Below are 14,782 nucleotides of genomic sequence, written 5' to 3'. Positions count from 1 at the left end.
ACGGTACATGCAGACATGAATGCATCAACGGCTTTTAAATAGGAGACAGGAGGTAGGGCTGCTTGACTTTTGGCATGTTGAGTTGAGAGTGTTAGTAAGGAGGTCACTCCTAAAGTGACTCGAGCTGGAGCTGCTTCCGGTTTTATCCAGAACGATACCCACTGGGATTTAATAAGAATTTATTCTTTTTTTGTGTAAATTAAGTCAAATAACACCTTAATATTAACGTTCAAGTTGCTATATCTACTAAGTGAACTTTTGAAGAATGAATGAAACAGTAAGGGCCAATTGTCCCAACTTAAGCCACCCTAAAAAATACATATGTAAATAAGTGATGACCTAATTTTCTCCATTAAAAACCATCTAGAGGAATTTGGTTTTTATGGTGTAAAAAAATAATTAAAATATTCTTAATGGTTGTTTAGTTATGCCCAAAAATGTCCAATAATGCATAAAAATAGTGAGGTAGTTCTGGGACCTTGATGGATAAAACGGTCTTTAACTCTGGGAGTTTTTGGGGTACAAGAGACGGTCGTATATGAAATTATTGGATAAGAAATTCTCTTTCTTTGGCTTAAAACCTTTTGATAAAATTTCAATTATTTTATGGAAATATTCTTAAGAAACGTGAAAATTTATTAACGGAATTAGCAAATAAGAACGCCTCAACCAAAAGTGTGATAACTATGCAAATAATTAACCTAGCACCAGTTTTTACCCTCCGCAGATTACCTCCCTATATTAAGCTAAAAAAAATATGAGAATATAGCAAGTGGTTCTTTAGTTACGCTCATAAATGTCTGCTAATGAACAACAACCTTGTTACTGAATATGCGTTCAAAATACTAAAATTTGGCAGCTCCTGGACCCTGTTGGACAAAACAGTCTCTAACTTAGAGAGTTTTTGAGGTACAAAAAACGTTCATATATGAAACTGTTCAGTAGGAATTGCACTTTTTTTATAACATTTTTTTAATATTGTGCAAATATTTGTAGATGTGAAAATATTCCAAGTACTTCCCAAGATATGCCCAGAAACGTCTGCTACTTAACAAAATTCATGATGTCACAATATGCCATTCTCTTGGACCTCGGTTGACTACATTGTCTCTAACTTAAAGAGTTTTTGAGATACAAGAAGGGTTCGTATATGAAACTGTTGAGTAGGAATTACGCCGTTTTTGTAACATTTTTATTATTTTCTACATATATTTGTAAATTGTAAAAAATTGGTCAGAAAGCTAACAAAAAAAAATGCCTGGACAAAAACTGTCCTGACTCCTGAAATTATTAACCTAGAGCCACGTTTCTACCTTTAAATTCATCCTCAGGGTCCCCTCTATATTACTGTAAAAAAATTGAAAATATTTCAAGTACTTCCCAAGATATGCCCAAAAACGTCTGCTACTTAACAAAATTCATGATGTCACAATATGCCATTCTCTTGGACCTCGGTTGACTAAATTGTCTCTAACTTAAAGAGTTTTTGAGATACAAGAAGGGTTCGTATATGAAACTGTTGAGTAGGAATTACGCCTTTTTTATGACATTTTTATTATTTTCTACATATATTTGTAAATTGTAAAAAATTGGTCAAAAAAAATGCCTGGACAAAAACTGTTCTGACTCTTGAAATTATTAACCTAGAGCCACGTTTCTACCTTCAAATTCATCCTCAGGGACACCTCTATATTACTGTAAAGAAATTGTGAAAATATTCCAAGTACTTTCCAAGATATGCCCAAAAACGTCTGCTACTTAACAAAATTCATGATGTCACAATATGCCATTCTCTTGGACCTCGGTTGACTAAATTGTCTCTAACCTAAAGAGTTTTTGAGATACAAGAAGGGTTCGTATATGAAACTGTTGAGTAGGAATTACACCGTTTTTATGACATTTTTATTATTTTCTACATATATTTGTAAAATGGAAAAAATTGTTAAAAAAAAATGCCTGGACAAAAACTGTTCTGACTCCTGAAATTATTAACCTAGAGCCACGTTTCTACCCTCAAATTCATCCTCAGGGACCCCTCTATATTATTGTAAAAAAATTGTGAAAATATTCCAAGTACTTTCCAAGATATGCCCAAAAACGTCTGCTACTTAACAAAATTCATGATGTCACAATATGCCATTCTCTTGGACCTCGGTTGACTAAATTGTCTCTAACTTAAAGAGTTTTTGAGATACAAGAAGGGTTCGTATATGAAACTGTTGAGTAGGAATTACGCCGTTTTTATAACATTTTTATTATTTGAACCTAGAGCCACGTTTCTACCCTCAAATTCATCCTCAGGGACCCCTCTAAATATTACTGTAAAAAATTATGAAAATACTCCAAGTTATACCCATAAATGTCCTCCAGTTAATAAAATTCTTGATGGTTGCACTATGTTTTTTTGTCTCTAACTTGAGATACAAAAATCGTTCTTATATGAAATTATTTAATAAGAAATTCCTCAAAGATCTTTTAATAGTATTTTTACTATTTCTTTTAAATTTAGTGGCTCAACTTATTGCACTTTATCACTTAAATTAGATAAATTTGTATATTCAATTGGAATATTTAGAACCTCTTATGCTGTAAGATTATCAGAATATCTCCAATGACTTTGAATGGTTTTTCAAGAAACGATGGACACTAGACACTACTATTTACTAAATGTACTGATGATATACTTACAGACATTATAACAATCAAACATGTGGGTATATAAGTGTGAAACAGGTAGTAGCCCAATCGTCTCTTCAATTGGAAAATGACTTCCAAGCAAGTGAAGTTGCCTATTTAAAGGGTCTTAATTCAGTAAATTATTCAATTAAATGCCTCAATAACGACTTACCTGTTGAGTAAACTTGAGTGCAGTCGGCAGTATGATTTTTAACCAAAGCGAGTTGAGGAAGTTCGATATTTTCGTCTACTACTAAGGGCACGTCCGGATCCCATTGGAAAATCATGTCGTCTGTAGTATGTGATACTGAAACAAATAACAAAGTAAGGGAAAGAGTATTAGTAAGGATCTGTGATTACATCACAGGTTTCTTAGGCATAGTTTAACAAGAGGAGTCAAATACCTCACTACAAGAAGAGAATGGTTTATATAGGAGGCATAATTTTTTCTCTTCGTATAAGTCCAAGTATACGCTGATGATTTAGTAAAGGAGATAATGCAAATAAAATTTCTTCAATCATCCAAGATGTATTTCTCTTAAATCGGTATTAGGAAATGAGGAAAATACAGTATTAATTCAGCGATTTTAGTAAAGCCATTTAGAGAATAAGGTTTTGCTTCAGAATAATGGACATACATTAAAAATATAAAGCAGAACAAACTGTGGGCTGTGACACTTTGACCACTGGTCCTGAAAACCTTGTAAAAATTAAATGAAAAAAATTCGTAATTTTGCACCATTTTTATTATGACGCTCACATACTGATTCATATAATTAATAATAAATAATACCTTTGCAGTACCTTACGTAGGAAGCGAAATATAATTGGCACATACATTTTTCTATTTAGATGAAACAACACTTTCTGAGGAACTTTGATTCTGCCTAATTTAAGTAAACATTATTATGAAAACAAACGAGTTATTACTTACGACTCTCCATTTGCAGCTTACATTCTTGGGTATCGTGGGGGTATATCATAAAATTCATTGCGCAGGACAACCTTAACGTCAACCTAGTAATATTTCAAAAAAATCATCAGTATACAGGGTGTTTATTATTAAATGCTTAAACAGGGTGAATCTTTGGGAAATACTTCTACCAGGAATTTCAACTTTCAGATATAGTGTTTACACATTCAGTAAATTTTTAATTTTATTCCAGGCATTTAAAGTTAATCTGTCGATTTTTTAAATACTTCATGCTTGATTGGGTCGAAGACTTTTGAGTAGTCAAAAATCAAGATGCTCTCTAAGCCCCCCTCAATAATGTCGCGTGTGCTTATTGTTAAGCAGTTGAGTGGATTTAACTAGAACCATTGTGGAAACCAGGAATAACCCCAATTCACATTTATTTATATTACATTTCTTCGAAGATCATATGAAGTGTTTTTAGGTAGCTATTCTTTGGTATAGGAATCCCTGTAATGGTCAGACAAAAATGTTTAACACTATTTTCTAAGCGTATTTTACATAATTTCATCGGGTCATGTGTTCCAAAATTATTGAGCAATTTCTCACTTTATTCCAAATATTTGAATTAATCCTTTCGACTGTTTCATTTCAACCAATTACTCGATTTACATCTTCCGGGTAATTTTTTACATGTTCCAAGAGTCAATCTTTATTTAACCTTTAAAGATTACTTTTAATAGTTTTTAGGCCTGAAATAACCTCTTAACGTTACTAAAAAAGATTCACCCTGTAAAGTAACTATAAAGAAGTAGAAAAGTCATACTTGACCATATACAGGATCGTTTTATCCTTATACAACCACATGTAGTGGTTCGGAATGGTCATGGTTTGAAATGTGACGCTTTTGGCGTTCTTGAAGAACGAATCGGGTCTCCACATGTTTTTCAGCCAATCGACTTCCAGCAATCGATACTCCGTGGTCATGTTCTCTGGTAGACGGAGTCTGTGGTCTTTCCACGTTTGTGCGAAAAATATGTCCGCTGCGTAGGTCTAAAAATAACGCAAATGTGACTTTAGAATTGTATTATTGTTTACTTACCATAGAATTTTCATCAATACTGTCCAATCCCATCACGGTAACATGAAAAAACACCTTAGTAGGATTCCCGTCCACCTTTGGAGGTCTCATTTTGTCGTATTTACTCGGATCTTCCGGTAGGATGTCTCTGATGGTTAAACCGGTACTGGAACACAAAATTCCACTCAAAAAAACTGCATTAAACATTTATGTATGATACGAATAACTAACTATATAGCGCATCAAGTAAAAAATACCAATTTACTGATTGATATATTTTCTCGATCCGCCCTATACCTACGCGGGTTCCTCTGACTCATGCTCCACCTTATGATCGGAAAATTGTTCGTGATAAAACTCTATCGGACATAAGCTGAAACATGAAGAAAAGGAACAGTTAGAGATAGGCCCATAAAACAACAGAAAAAGGTCAGAAAGTGTACAATTTCAATGGAAAATGGTGCGTTAATATTATGTGACATAAGCAGGTTTTTTTTGAAAAATCATTACCGCTTAATGGAACACTATACAAAAATGATAATTACACGTACTGATAGCTTTATCCTTTTCCTATCCACTAATGGTACTATCAACATTCTAACTCAAAATGGCCAGGAGTTACGGGATTTTTACTGGCACATCTTTTATTGAAAAACTCTTGTCTTATATCACGCCAAATAATAAATATTCACTTATTTTGAAAATTCGTTTTTATTTAATGGAGCACTTTACAAAAATGATGATTATACGTGCTTATAGCTCTATCTTTTTCCTGACCATTGGTGGTATTATCAACATTGTACCTGAAGGTGACCAGGAGTTACAGCATTTTAAAACTCTTGTCCGACATCGCTGTCAAACAAATATTAAGTTATTTTGAAAATTCGTTACTATTTAATTGAAGGCTTTACAAAAATAATGATTATACGTGCTTATAGCTCTATCATTTTCTATACAATGATGGTACTAAAATTATTATATCTTAAAATGATTAGCAGCTTTAGTACTTTTACTGGCACCCATTTCATTTAAGCACTCCTGTCCCACATCGCTCTGAAGCCCAATTAGGAACTTATTTTGAAAATTCGTTATTGCTTATTGGAAGATTGTATAAAAATAATAATTTGATGTGTTTATACCTCCTTTTACATCTATACCTATACATCCTTTTCCTATCCATTGATTATACTATCAATATTCTACCTTAAATTTACTAGAAGTTATAGTGCTTTTACTGTCTCCCCTTTCATTTAAGAACTCGTGTCCCACATCGCCTTAAAGCCTAATTAGTAAGTTTTGAAAATTCATTACTGCTTTATGGACCGCTGTATAAAAATAATAATTACATGTGCTTATAGCTCTATCCTTTTCCTATCCATTAATTCTACTATCAATATTCTACCTTAAAGTTACTAAAAGTTATAGTGCTTTTACTGGCTTCCATTTCATTTAAGCACCCCTGTCCCACATCGCTCTGAAGCCTAAATGAAAAGTTATTTTGAAAATTTCTTACTGCTTTATGGACTGCTGTATAAAAATAATAATTCCATGTGCCTATAGCTTTATCCTTTTACTAACGAATAATGCTACTACCAATATCCTACTTTAAACCGGCCAAGAGTTACAGTAATTTTACTAACACACCTTTTATTTTAAAACTCTTGTCCCATTACGCTATGAATAACTTTCTTTGAAAAATCATTACTGCTTAGTGGAACACTTTATAAAAATGATAATTATAGATGGTATTTTTCTTGATATATATATGTATACAGGGTGGATCTCTTCGTATGAAAAACCGGGATAATTTCCGAAAGTTACCGATTAAAAAAAAATGCTCACTTGACACAATAAAAGGATCCCATCGACTACTTTTAGTGTGCGAATCAAGGTCGGTCTCTCTGTTCTTGTACGCCCTTTTTTCCCGTAAAAAGGGCCTTTTTAAAGGACAGTTAAACCCCTCATTACAATATTTAAGAGTGTTTAAGTACGTTTAACGTCAGAAATGCTTATTAAGTTCCTTTTTCCTTTTTGAATTCCTTGCGGGATTATGCGGAGAGATTCGGAGATTCCGAGGGATAGTTGTTAGATTTTACTTTATATGGAAAAATTGCTTGAAACAACGGTTTTGTCTTAATTTCGTCATTCTGAATCCAACGAGACCATCCGCAAGGTCATAGCTCTAATAGTAGCTGAGATATGGCATTTTTGGAGCCCATTTTTGGCCTCAAAAACGAGGTCCAAAAAATACTCGATTTCTTAGTTCTGCTCGGATTCCCTTATAACCCGGTATTTTCGTGATCTACTTGATGAGAACAATCCGCTGGTATAGTTAGTTCGAATTAGAAAAAAAAAAATTTTCTGAAAAAAATCCAAACGGGGGGGTATACCCGAAAAATGAAAAAACCCAAACTTTGAAGGCCGATATCTCAGCTTCTATGGGAGCTATCGGGAAAATTCCAACGGTTTTGTCTTAGTTTCGTCATTCTGAATCCAACGAGACCATTTGCAAGATCATAGCTCTAATAGCAGCTGAGATATGGCATTTTTGGAGCCCATTTTTGGCCTCAAAAACGATGTCAAAAAGTGATAAATTTCCGAATTTTCAAAGTGCTCTCATTCCGTTATTTCTGATCGAATCCTGTCATAACCCGGTATTTTCGTGATCTACTTGATGAAAACAATCCGCTGGTATAGTTAGTTCGAATTCGAAAAAAAAAAATTTTCTGAAAAAAATCCAAACGGGGGGTATACCCGAAAAATGAAAAAACCCAAACTTTGAAGGCCGATATCTCAGCTTCTATGGGAGCTATCGGGAAAATTCCAACGGTTTTGTCTTAGTTTCGTCATTCTGAATCCAACGAGACCATCCGCAAGGTCATAGCTCTAATAGTAGCTGAGATATGGCATTTTTGGAGCCCATTTTTGGCCTCAAAAACGAGGTCCAAAAAATACTCGATTTCTTAGTTCTGCTCGGATTCCCTTATAACCCGGTATTTTCGTGATCTACTTGATGAGAACAATCCGCTGGTATAGTTAGTTCAAATTCGAAAAAAAAAATTTTTTCTGAAAAAAATCGAAACGGGGGGGTATACCCGAAAAATGAAAAAACCCAAACTTTGAAGGCCGATATCTCAGCTTCTATGGGAGCTATCGGGAAAATTCCAACGGTTTTGTCTTAGTTTCGTCATTCTGAATCCAACGAGACCATCCACAAGGTCATAGCTCTAATAGTAGCTGAGATATGGCATTTTTGGAGCCCATTTTTGGCCTCAAAAACGAGGTCCAAAAAATACTCGATTTCTTAGTTCTGCTCGGATTCCCTTATAACCCGGTATTTTCGTGATCTACTTGATGAGAACAATCCGCTGGTATAGTTAGTTCAAATTCGAAAAAAAAAATTTTTTCTGAAGAAAATCGAAACGGGGGGGGTATACCCGAAAAATGAAAAAACCCAAACTTTGAAGGCCGATATCTCAGCTTCTATGGGAGCTATCGGGAAAATTCCAACGGTTTTGTCTTAGTTTCGTCATTCTGAATCCAACGAGACCATCCCCAAGGTTATAGCTCTAATAGTAGCTGAGATATGGCATTTTTGGAGCGCATTTTTAGCCTCAAAAACGAGGTCCAAAAAATACTCGATTTCTTAGTTCTGCTCGGATTCCCTTATAACCCGGTATTTTCGTGATCTACTTGATGAGAACAATCCGCTGGTATAGTTAGTTTGAATTCGAAAAAAAAGAAATTTTCTGAAAAAAATCCAAACGGGGGGGTATACCCGAAAAATGAAAAAACCCGAACTTTGAAGGCCGATATCTCAGCTTCTATGTGAGCTATCGGGAAAATTCCAACGGTTTTGTCTTAGTTTCGTCATTCTGAATCCAACGAGACCATCCACAAGGTCATAGCTCTAATAGTAGCTGAGATATGGCATTTTTGGAGCCCATTTTTGGCCTCAAAAACGAGGTCCAAAAAATACTCGATTTCTTAGTTCTGCTTGGATTCCCTTATAACCCGGTATTTTCGTGATCTACTTGATGAGAACAATCCGCTGGTATAGTTAGTTCAAATTAAAAAAAAAAAAAATTTTCTGAAAAAAATCCAAACGGGGGGGTATACCCGAAAAATGAAAAAACCCGAACTTTGAAGGCCGATATCTCAGCTTCTATGTGAGCTATCGGGAAAATTCCAACGGTTTTGTCTTAGTTTCGTCATTCTGAATCCAACGAGACCATTTGCAAGATCATAGCTCTAATAGCAGCTGAGATATGGCATTTTTGGAGCCCATTTTTGGCCTCAAAAACGAGGTCCAAAAAATACTCGATTTCTTAGTTCTGCTTGGATTCCCTTATAACCCGGTATTTTCGTGATCTACTTGATGAGAACAATCCGCTGGTATAGTTAGTTCAAATTAAAAAAAAAAAAAATTTTCTGAAAAAAATCCAAACGGGGGGGTATACCCGAAAAATGAAAAAACCCGAACTTTGAAGGCCGATATCTCAGCTTCTATGGGAGCTATCGGGAAAATTCCAACGGTTTTGTCTTAGTTTCGTCATTCTGAATCCAACGAGACCATTTGCAAGATCATAGCTCTAATAGCAGCTGAGATATGGCATTTTTGGAGCCCATTTTTGGCCTCAAAAACGATGTCAAAAAGTGATAAATTTCCGAATTTTCAAAGTGCTCTCATTCCGTTATTTCTGATCGAATCCTGTCATAACCCGGTATTTTCGTGATCTACTTGATGAAAACAATCCGCTGGTATAGTTAGTTCGAATTCGAAAAAAAAAAATTTTCTGAAAAAAATCCAAACGGGGGGTATACCCGAAAAATGAAAAAACCCAAACTTTGAAGGCCGATATCTCAGCTTCTATGGGAGCTATCGGGAAAATTCCAACGGTTTTGTCTTAGTTTCGTCATTCTGAATCCAACGAGACCATCCGCAAGGTCATAGCTCTAATAGTAGCTGAGATATGGCATTTTTGGAGCCCATTTTTGGCCTCAAAAACGAGGTCCAAAAAATACTCGATTTCTTAGTTCTGCTCGGATTCCCTTATAACCCGGTATTTTCGTGATCTACTTGATGAGAACAATCCGCTGGTATAGTTAGTTCAAATTCGAAAAAAAAAATTTTTTCTGAAAAAAATCGAAACGGGGGGGTATACCCGAAAAATGAAAAAACCCAAACTTTGAAGGCCGATATCTCAGCTTCTATGGGAGCTATCGGGAAAATTCCAACGGTTTTGTCTTAGTTTCGTCATTCTGAATCCAACGAGACCATCCACAAGGTCATAGCTCTAATAGTAGCTGAGATATGGCATTTTTGGAGCCCATTTTTGGCCTCAAAAACGAGGTCCAAAAAATACTCGATTTCTTAGTTCTGCTCGGATTCCCTTATAACCCGGTATTTTCGTGATCTACTTGATGAGAACAATCCGCTGGTATAGTTAGTTCAAATTCGAAAAAAAAAATTTTTTCTGAAGAAAATCGAAACGGGGGGGGTATACCCGAAAAATGAAAAAACCCAAACTTTGAAGGCCGATATCTCAGCTTCTATGGGAGCTATCGGGAAAATTCCAACGGTTTTGTCTTAGTTTCGTCATTCTGAATCCAACGAGACCATCCCCAAGGTTATAGCTCTAATAGTAGCTGAGATATGGCATTTTTGGAGCGCATTTTTAGCCTCAAAAACGAGGTCCAAAAAATACTCGATTTCTTAGTTCTGCTCGGATTCCCTTATAACCCGGTATTTTCGTGATCTACTTGATGAGAACAATCCGCTGGTATAGTTAGTTTGAATTCGAAAAAAAAGAAATTTTCTGAAAAAAATCCAAACGGGGGGGTATACCCGAAAAATGAAAAAACCCGAACTTTGAAGGCCGATATCTCAGCTTCTATGTGAGCTATCGGGAAAATTCCAACGGTTTTGTCTTAGTTTCGTCATTCTGAATCCAACGAGACCATCCACAAGGTCATAGCTCTAATAGTAGCTGAGATATGGCATTTTTGGAGCCCATTTTTGGCCTCAAAAACGAGGTCCAAAAAATACTCGATTTCTTAGTTCTGCTCGGATTTCCTTATATCCCGGTATTTTCGTGATCTACTTGATGAGAACAATCCGCTGGTATAGTTAGTTTGAATTCGAAAAAAAAAAAATTTTCTGAAAAAAATCCAAACGGGGGGGTATACCCGAAAAATGAGAAAACCCGAACTTTGAAGGCCGATATCTCAGCTTCTCTGGGAGCTATCGGGAAAATTCCAACGGTTTTGTCTTAGTTTCGTCATTCTGAATCCAACGAGACCATCCACAAGGTCATAGCTCTAATAGTAGCTGAGATATGGCATTTTTGGAGCCCATTTTTGGCCTCAAAAACGAGGTCCAAAAAATACTCGATTTCTTAGTTCTGCTCGGATTTCCTTATATCCCGGTATTTTCGTGATCTACTTGATGAGAACAATCCGCTGGTATAGTTAGTTCAAATTCGAAAAAAAAATTTTTTTCTGAAAAAAATCGAAACGGGGGGGTATACCCGAAAAATGAAAAAACCCAAACTTTGAAGGCCGATATCTCAGCTTCTATGGGAGCTATCGGGAAAATTCCAACGGTTTTGTCTTAGTTTCGTCATTCTGAATCCAACGAGACGATCCACAAGGTCATAGCTCTAATAGTAGCTGAGATATGGCATTTTTGGAGCCCATTTTTGGCCTCAAAAACGAGGTCCAAAAAATACTCGATTTCTTAGTTCTGCTCGGATTCCCTTATAACCCGGTATTTTCGTGATCTACTTGATGAGAACAATCCGCTGATATAGTTAGTTCAAATTCGAAAAAAAAAAATTTTTCTGAAAAAAATCGAAACGGGGGGGTATACCCGAAAAATGAAAAAACCCGAACTTTGAAGGCCGATATCTCAGCTTCTATGGGAGCTATCGGGAAAATTCCAACGGTTTTGTCTTAGTTTCGTCATTCTGAATCCAACGAGACCATCCACAAGGTCATAGCTCTAATAGTAGCTGAGATATGGCATTTTTGGAGCCCATTTTTGGCCTCAAAAACGAGGTCCAAAAAATACTCGATTTCTTAGTTCTGCTCGGATTTCCTTATATCCCGGTATTTTCGTGATCTACTTGATGAGAACAATCCGCTGGTATAGTTAGTTTGAATTCGAAAAAAAAAAAATTTTCTGAAAAAAATCCAAACGGGGGGGTATACCCGAAAAATGAGAAAACCCGAACTTTGAAGGCCGATATCTCAGCTTCTCTGGGAGCTATCGGGAAAATTCCAACGGTTTTGTCTTAGTTTCGTCATTCTGAATCCAACGAGACCATCCACAAGGTCATAGCTCTAATAGTAGCTGAGATATGGCATTTTTGGAGCCCATTTTTGGCCTCAAAAACGAGGTCCAAAAAATACTCGATTTCTTAGTTCTGCTCGGATTTCCTTATATCCCGGTATTTTCGTGATCTACTTGATGAGAACAATCCGCTGGTATAGTTAGTTCAAATTCGAAAAAAAAATTTTTTTCTGAAAAAAATCGAAACGGGGGGGTATACCCGAAAAATGAAAAAACCCAAACTTTGAAGGCCGATATCTCAGCTTCTATGGGAGCTATCGGGAAAATTCCAACGGTTTTGTCTTAGTTTCGTCATTCTGAATCCAACGAGACGATCCACAAGGTCATAGCTCTAATAGTAGCTGAGATATGGCATTTTTGGAGCCCATTTTTGGCCTCAAAAACGAGGTCCAAAAAATACTCGATTTCTTAGTTCTGCTCGGATTCCCTTATAACCCGGTATTTTCGTGATCTACTTGATGAGAACAATCCGCTGATATAGTTAGTTCAAATTCGAAAAAAAAAAATTTTTCTGAAAAAAATCGAAACGGGGGGGTATACCCGAAAAATGAAAAAACCCGAACTTTGAAGGCCGATATCTCAGCTTCTATGGGAGCTATCGGGAAAATTCCAACGGTTTTGTCTTAGTTTCGTCATTCTGAATCCAACGAGACCATCTCCAAGGTTATAGCTCTAATAGTAGCTGAGATATGGCATTTTTGGAGCCCATTTAGGGCCTTAAAAACGAGGTCCAAAAAATACTCGATTTCTTAGTTCTGCTCGGATTCCCTTATAACCCGGTATTTTCGTGATCTACTTGATGAGAACAATCCGCTGGTATAGTTAGTTCGAATTCGAAAAAAAAAAATTTTCTGAAAAAAATCCAAACGGGGGGGTATACCCGAAAAATGGAAAAACCCGAACTTTGAAGGCCGATATCTCAACTTCTATGGGAGCTATCGGGAAAATTCCAACGGTTTTGTCTTAGTTTCGTCATTCTGAATCCAACGAGACCATCCGCAAGGTCATAGCTCTAATAGCAGCTGAGATATGGCATTTTTGGAGCCCATTTTTGGCCTCAAAAACGAGGTCCAAAAAATACTCGATTTCTTAGTTCTGGTCGGATTTCCTTATAACCCGGTATTTTTGTGATCTACTTGATGAGAACAATCCGCTGGTATAGTTAGTTCGAATTCGAAAAAAAAAAAATTTTTCTGAAAAAAATCCAAACGGGGGGGTATACCCGAAAAATTAAAAAAACCAAACTTTGAAGGCCGATATCTCAGCTTCTATGGGAGCTATCGGGAAAATTCCAACGGCTTTGTCTTAATTTCGTCATTCTGAATCCAACGAGACCATCCACAAGGTCATAGCTCTAATAGTAGTTGAGATATGGCATTTTTGGAGCCCATTTTTGGCCTCAAAAACGATGTCAAAAAGTGATAAATTTCCGAACTTTCAAAGTGCTCTCATTCCGTTATTTCTGATCGAATCCTGTCATAACCCGGTATTTTCGTGATCTACTTGATGAGAACAATCCGCTGGTATAGTTAGTTCGAATTCGAAAAAAAAAATTTTCTGAAAAAAATCCAAACGGGGGGGTATACCCGAAAAATGAAAAAACCCAAACTTTGAAGGCCGATATCTTAGCTTCTGTGGGAGCTATCGGGAAAATTCCAACGGTTTTGTCTTAATTTCGTCATTCTGAATCCAACGAGACCATCCGCAAGGTCATAGCTCTAATAGTAGCTGAGATATGGCATTTTTGGAGCCCATTTTTGGCCTCAAAAACGAGGTCCAAAAAATACTCGATTTCTTAGTTCTGCTCGGATTCCCTTATAACCCGGTATTTTCGTGATCTACAATTTACGAAAAGGTAGTGGCATCAATGGATAGAAAAAGGATACAGCTATCAGCACGTGTAATAAACATTTTTATAAAGTGTACCATTAAACAGTAATGAATTTTCAAAATATATTAATATTTGTTAATCAGAGCGATGTGGAACAAGAAAAAGTTTCCAAATAAACGGTTTCGCAGTAAAAGCATTATCATTCCTGACCAGTTTGAGGTACATTATTGGTAGTACCATCAAAGGATTGGAGAAGGATAGAGCTATAAGTACGTATAATTATCATTTTTATAAAGCGTTTCGTTAAACAGTAATGAATTTTCAAAATAGGTTAATAATTATTAATCAGAGCATTGTGGGATAAGAGTTTTTAGATAAAAATTACTTAATGTGAGTCTTTGTGTTAAAGTTGCAAATTTTTGCACTGCATCGCACTCTAACATATTAATATTGGTGTACCAGGATATGTGTGGAAAAGTGGAATATTCTATATTTCAATCTCCGATACTTACGAAATGGTGTCCCCATTAGCTTTATTATAAACCAGCAGAAAGAAAAATAATATTTCCAGTATGAAGATGGGCATTGGAATGCTTTAGTCCAGAATATCCTAAAATACAATTAATAAGGATAGGCAAGAAATTAGTAATTCAGGCTTAAATCAGCTCTATTAGCTTAGAATTGAGTTTTTTAGATTAACAATTAACCTAGCAAAACCCTACTAGATTTTTAATTTTTATATATCAAATCAATATTTTTAACCAATTTAAAGTCCTAGATCAAATAAATAATTTATAAGAAAAATGGTGTTTTATTATTATTTCTTTACCCTTTGAATAAAAAATTGGCAAAAACTCCATACAGGGAGGACAAAAATAGTAAAATTTGACGCTTTGTATTTCCTAAACTATGAACTTTTGTACTGTA

The 14,782-nt window shown here is 35.7% G+C and overlaps 1 protein-coding gene and 1 long non-coding RNA gene across 8 annotated transcripts in view; one reads left to right on the top strand and one right to left on the bottom strand.

Moving 5' to 3' along the window:
• The window catches only part of LOC126744694 (glycine receptor subunit alpha-3), a 41,930-nt gene that overhangs the window by 1,253 nt on the left and 25,895 nt on the right, over nucleotides 1–14,782 (bottom strand). For 3 of the 5 annotated variants that reach the window (XM_050452209.1, XM_050452210.1, XM_050452208.1), the window contains exons 2-9: nucleotides 14,368–14,465; nucleotides 4,972–5,043; nucleotides 4,692–4,836; nucleotides 4,416–4,642; nucleotides 3,611–3,693; nucleotides 2,849–2,983; nucleotides 2,689–2,789; nucleotides 1–161 (exon numbers count right to left, since the gene is read on the bottom strand). In XM_050452209.1, the coding sequence (XP_050308166.1) occupies nucleotides 1–161; nucleotides 2,689–2,789; nucleotides 2,849–2,983; nucleotides 3,611–3,693; nucleotides 4,416–4,642; nucleotides 4,692–4,836; nucleotides 4,972–5,043; nucleotides 14,368–14,441 (998 nt within the window). In that variant the 5' untranslated portion in view covers nucleotides 14,442–14,465. The remainder of the gene's footprint in view (nucleotides 162–2,688; nucleotides 2,790–2,848; nucleotides 2,984–3,610; nucleotides 3,694–4,415; nucleotides 4,643–4,691; nucleotides 4,837–4,971; nucleotides 5,044–14,367; nucleotides 14,466–14,782) is intronic. The other 2 variants (XM_050452212.1, XM_050452211.1) reach the window with 1 other exon arrangement.
• On the top strand, nucleotides 6,658–14,399 carry LOC126744704 (uncharacterized). Of its 3 annotated transcripts, none has more exons than XR_007663287.1 (3): nucleotides 6,658–8,230; nucleotides 9,959–10,300; nucleotides 13,734–14,399. It is a non-coding gene; the product is annotated as an uncharacterized LOC126744704 (long non-coding RNA). The 3 variants fall into 3 exon arrangements; XR_007663288.1 differs by lacking the exon at nucleotides 13,734–14,399 and adding an exon at nucleotides 12,347–12,719; XR_007663286.1 differs by lacking the exon at nucleotides 13,734–14,399 and adding an exon at nucleotides 11,324–11,817.

The sequence above is a fragment of the Anthonomus grandis genome, chromosome 14, assembly GCF_022605725.1.
Source record: "Anthonomus grandis grandis chromosome 14, icAntGran1.3, whole genome shotgun sequence".
Taxonomy (NCBI): Eukaryota; Metazoa; Arthropoda; class Insecta; order Coleoptera; family Curculionidae; genus Anthonomus; species Anthonomus grandis.
The sequence above is the reverse complement of the archived record's forward strand: the minus strand, read 5'-3'. Positions and strand labels throughout refer to the sequence as shown.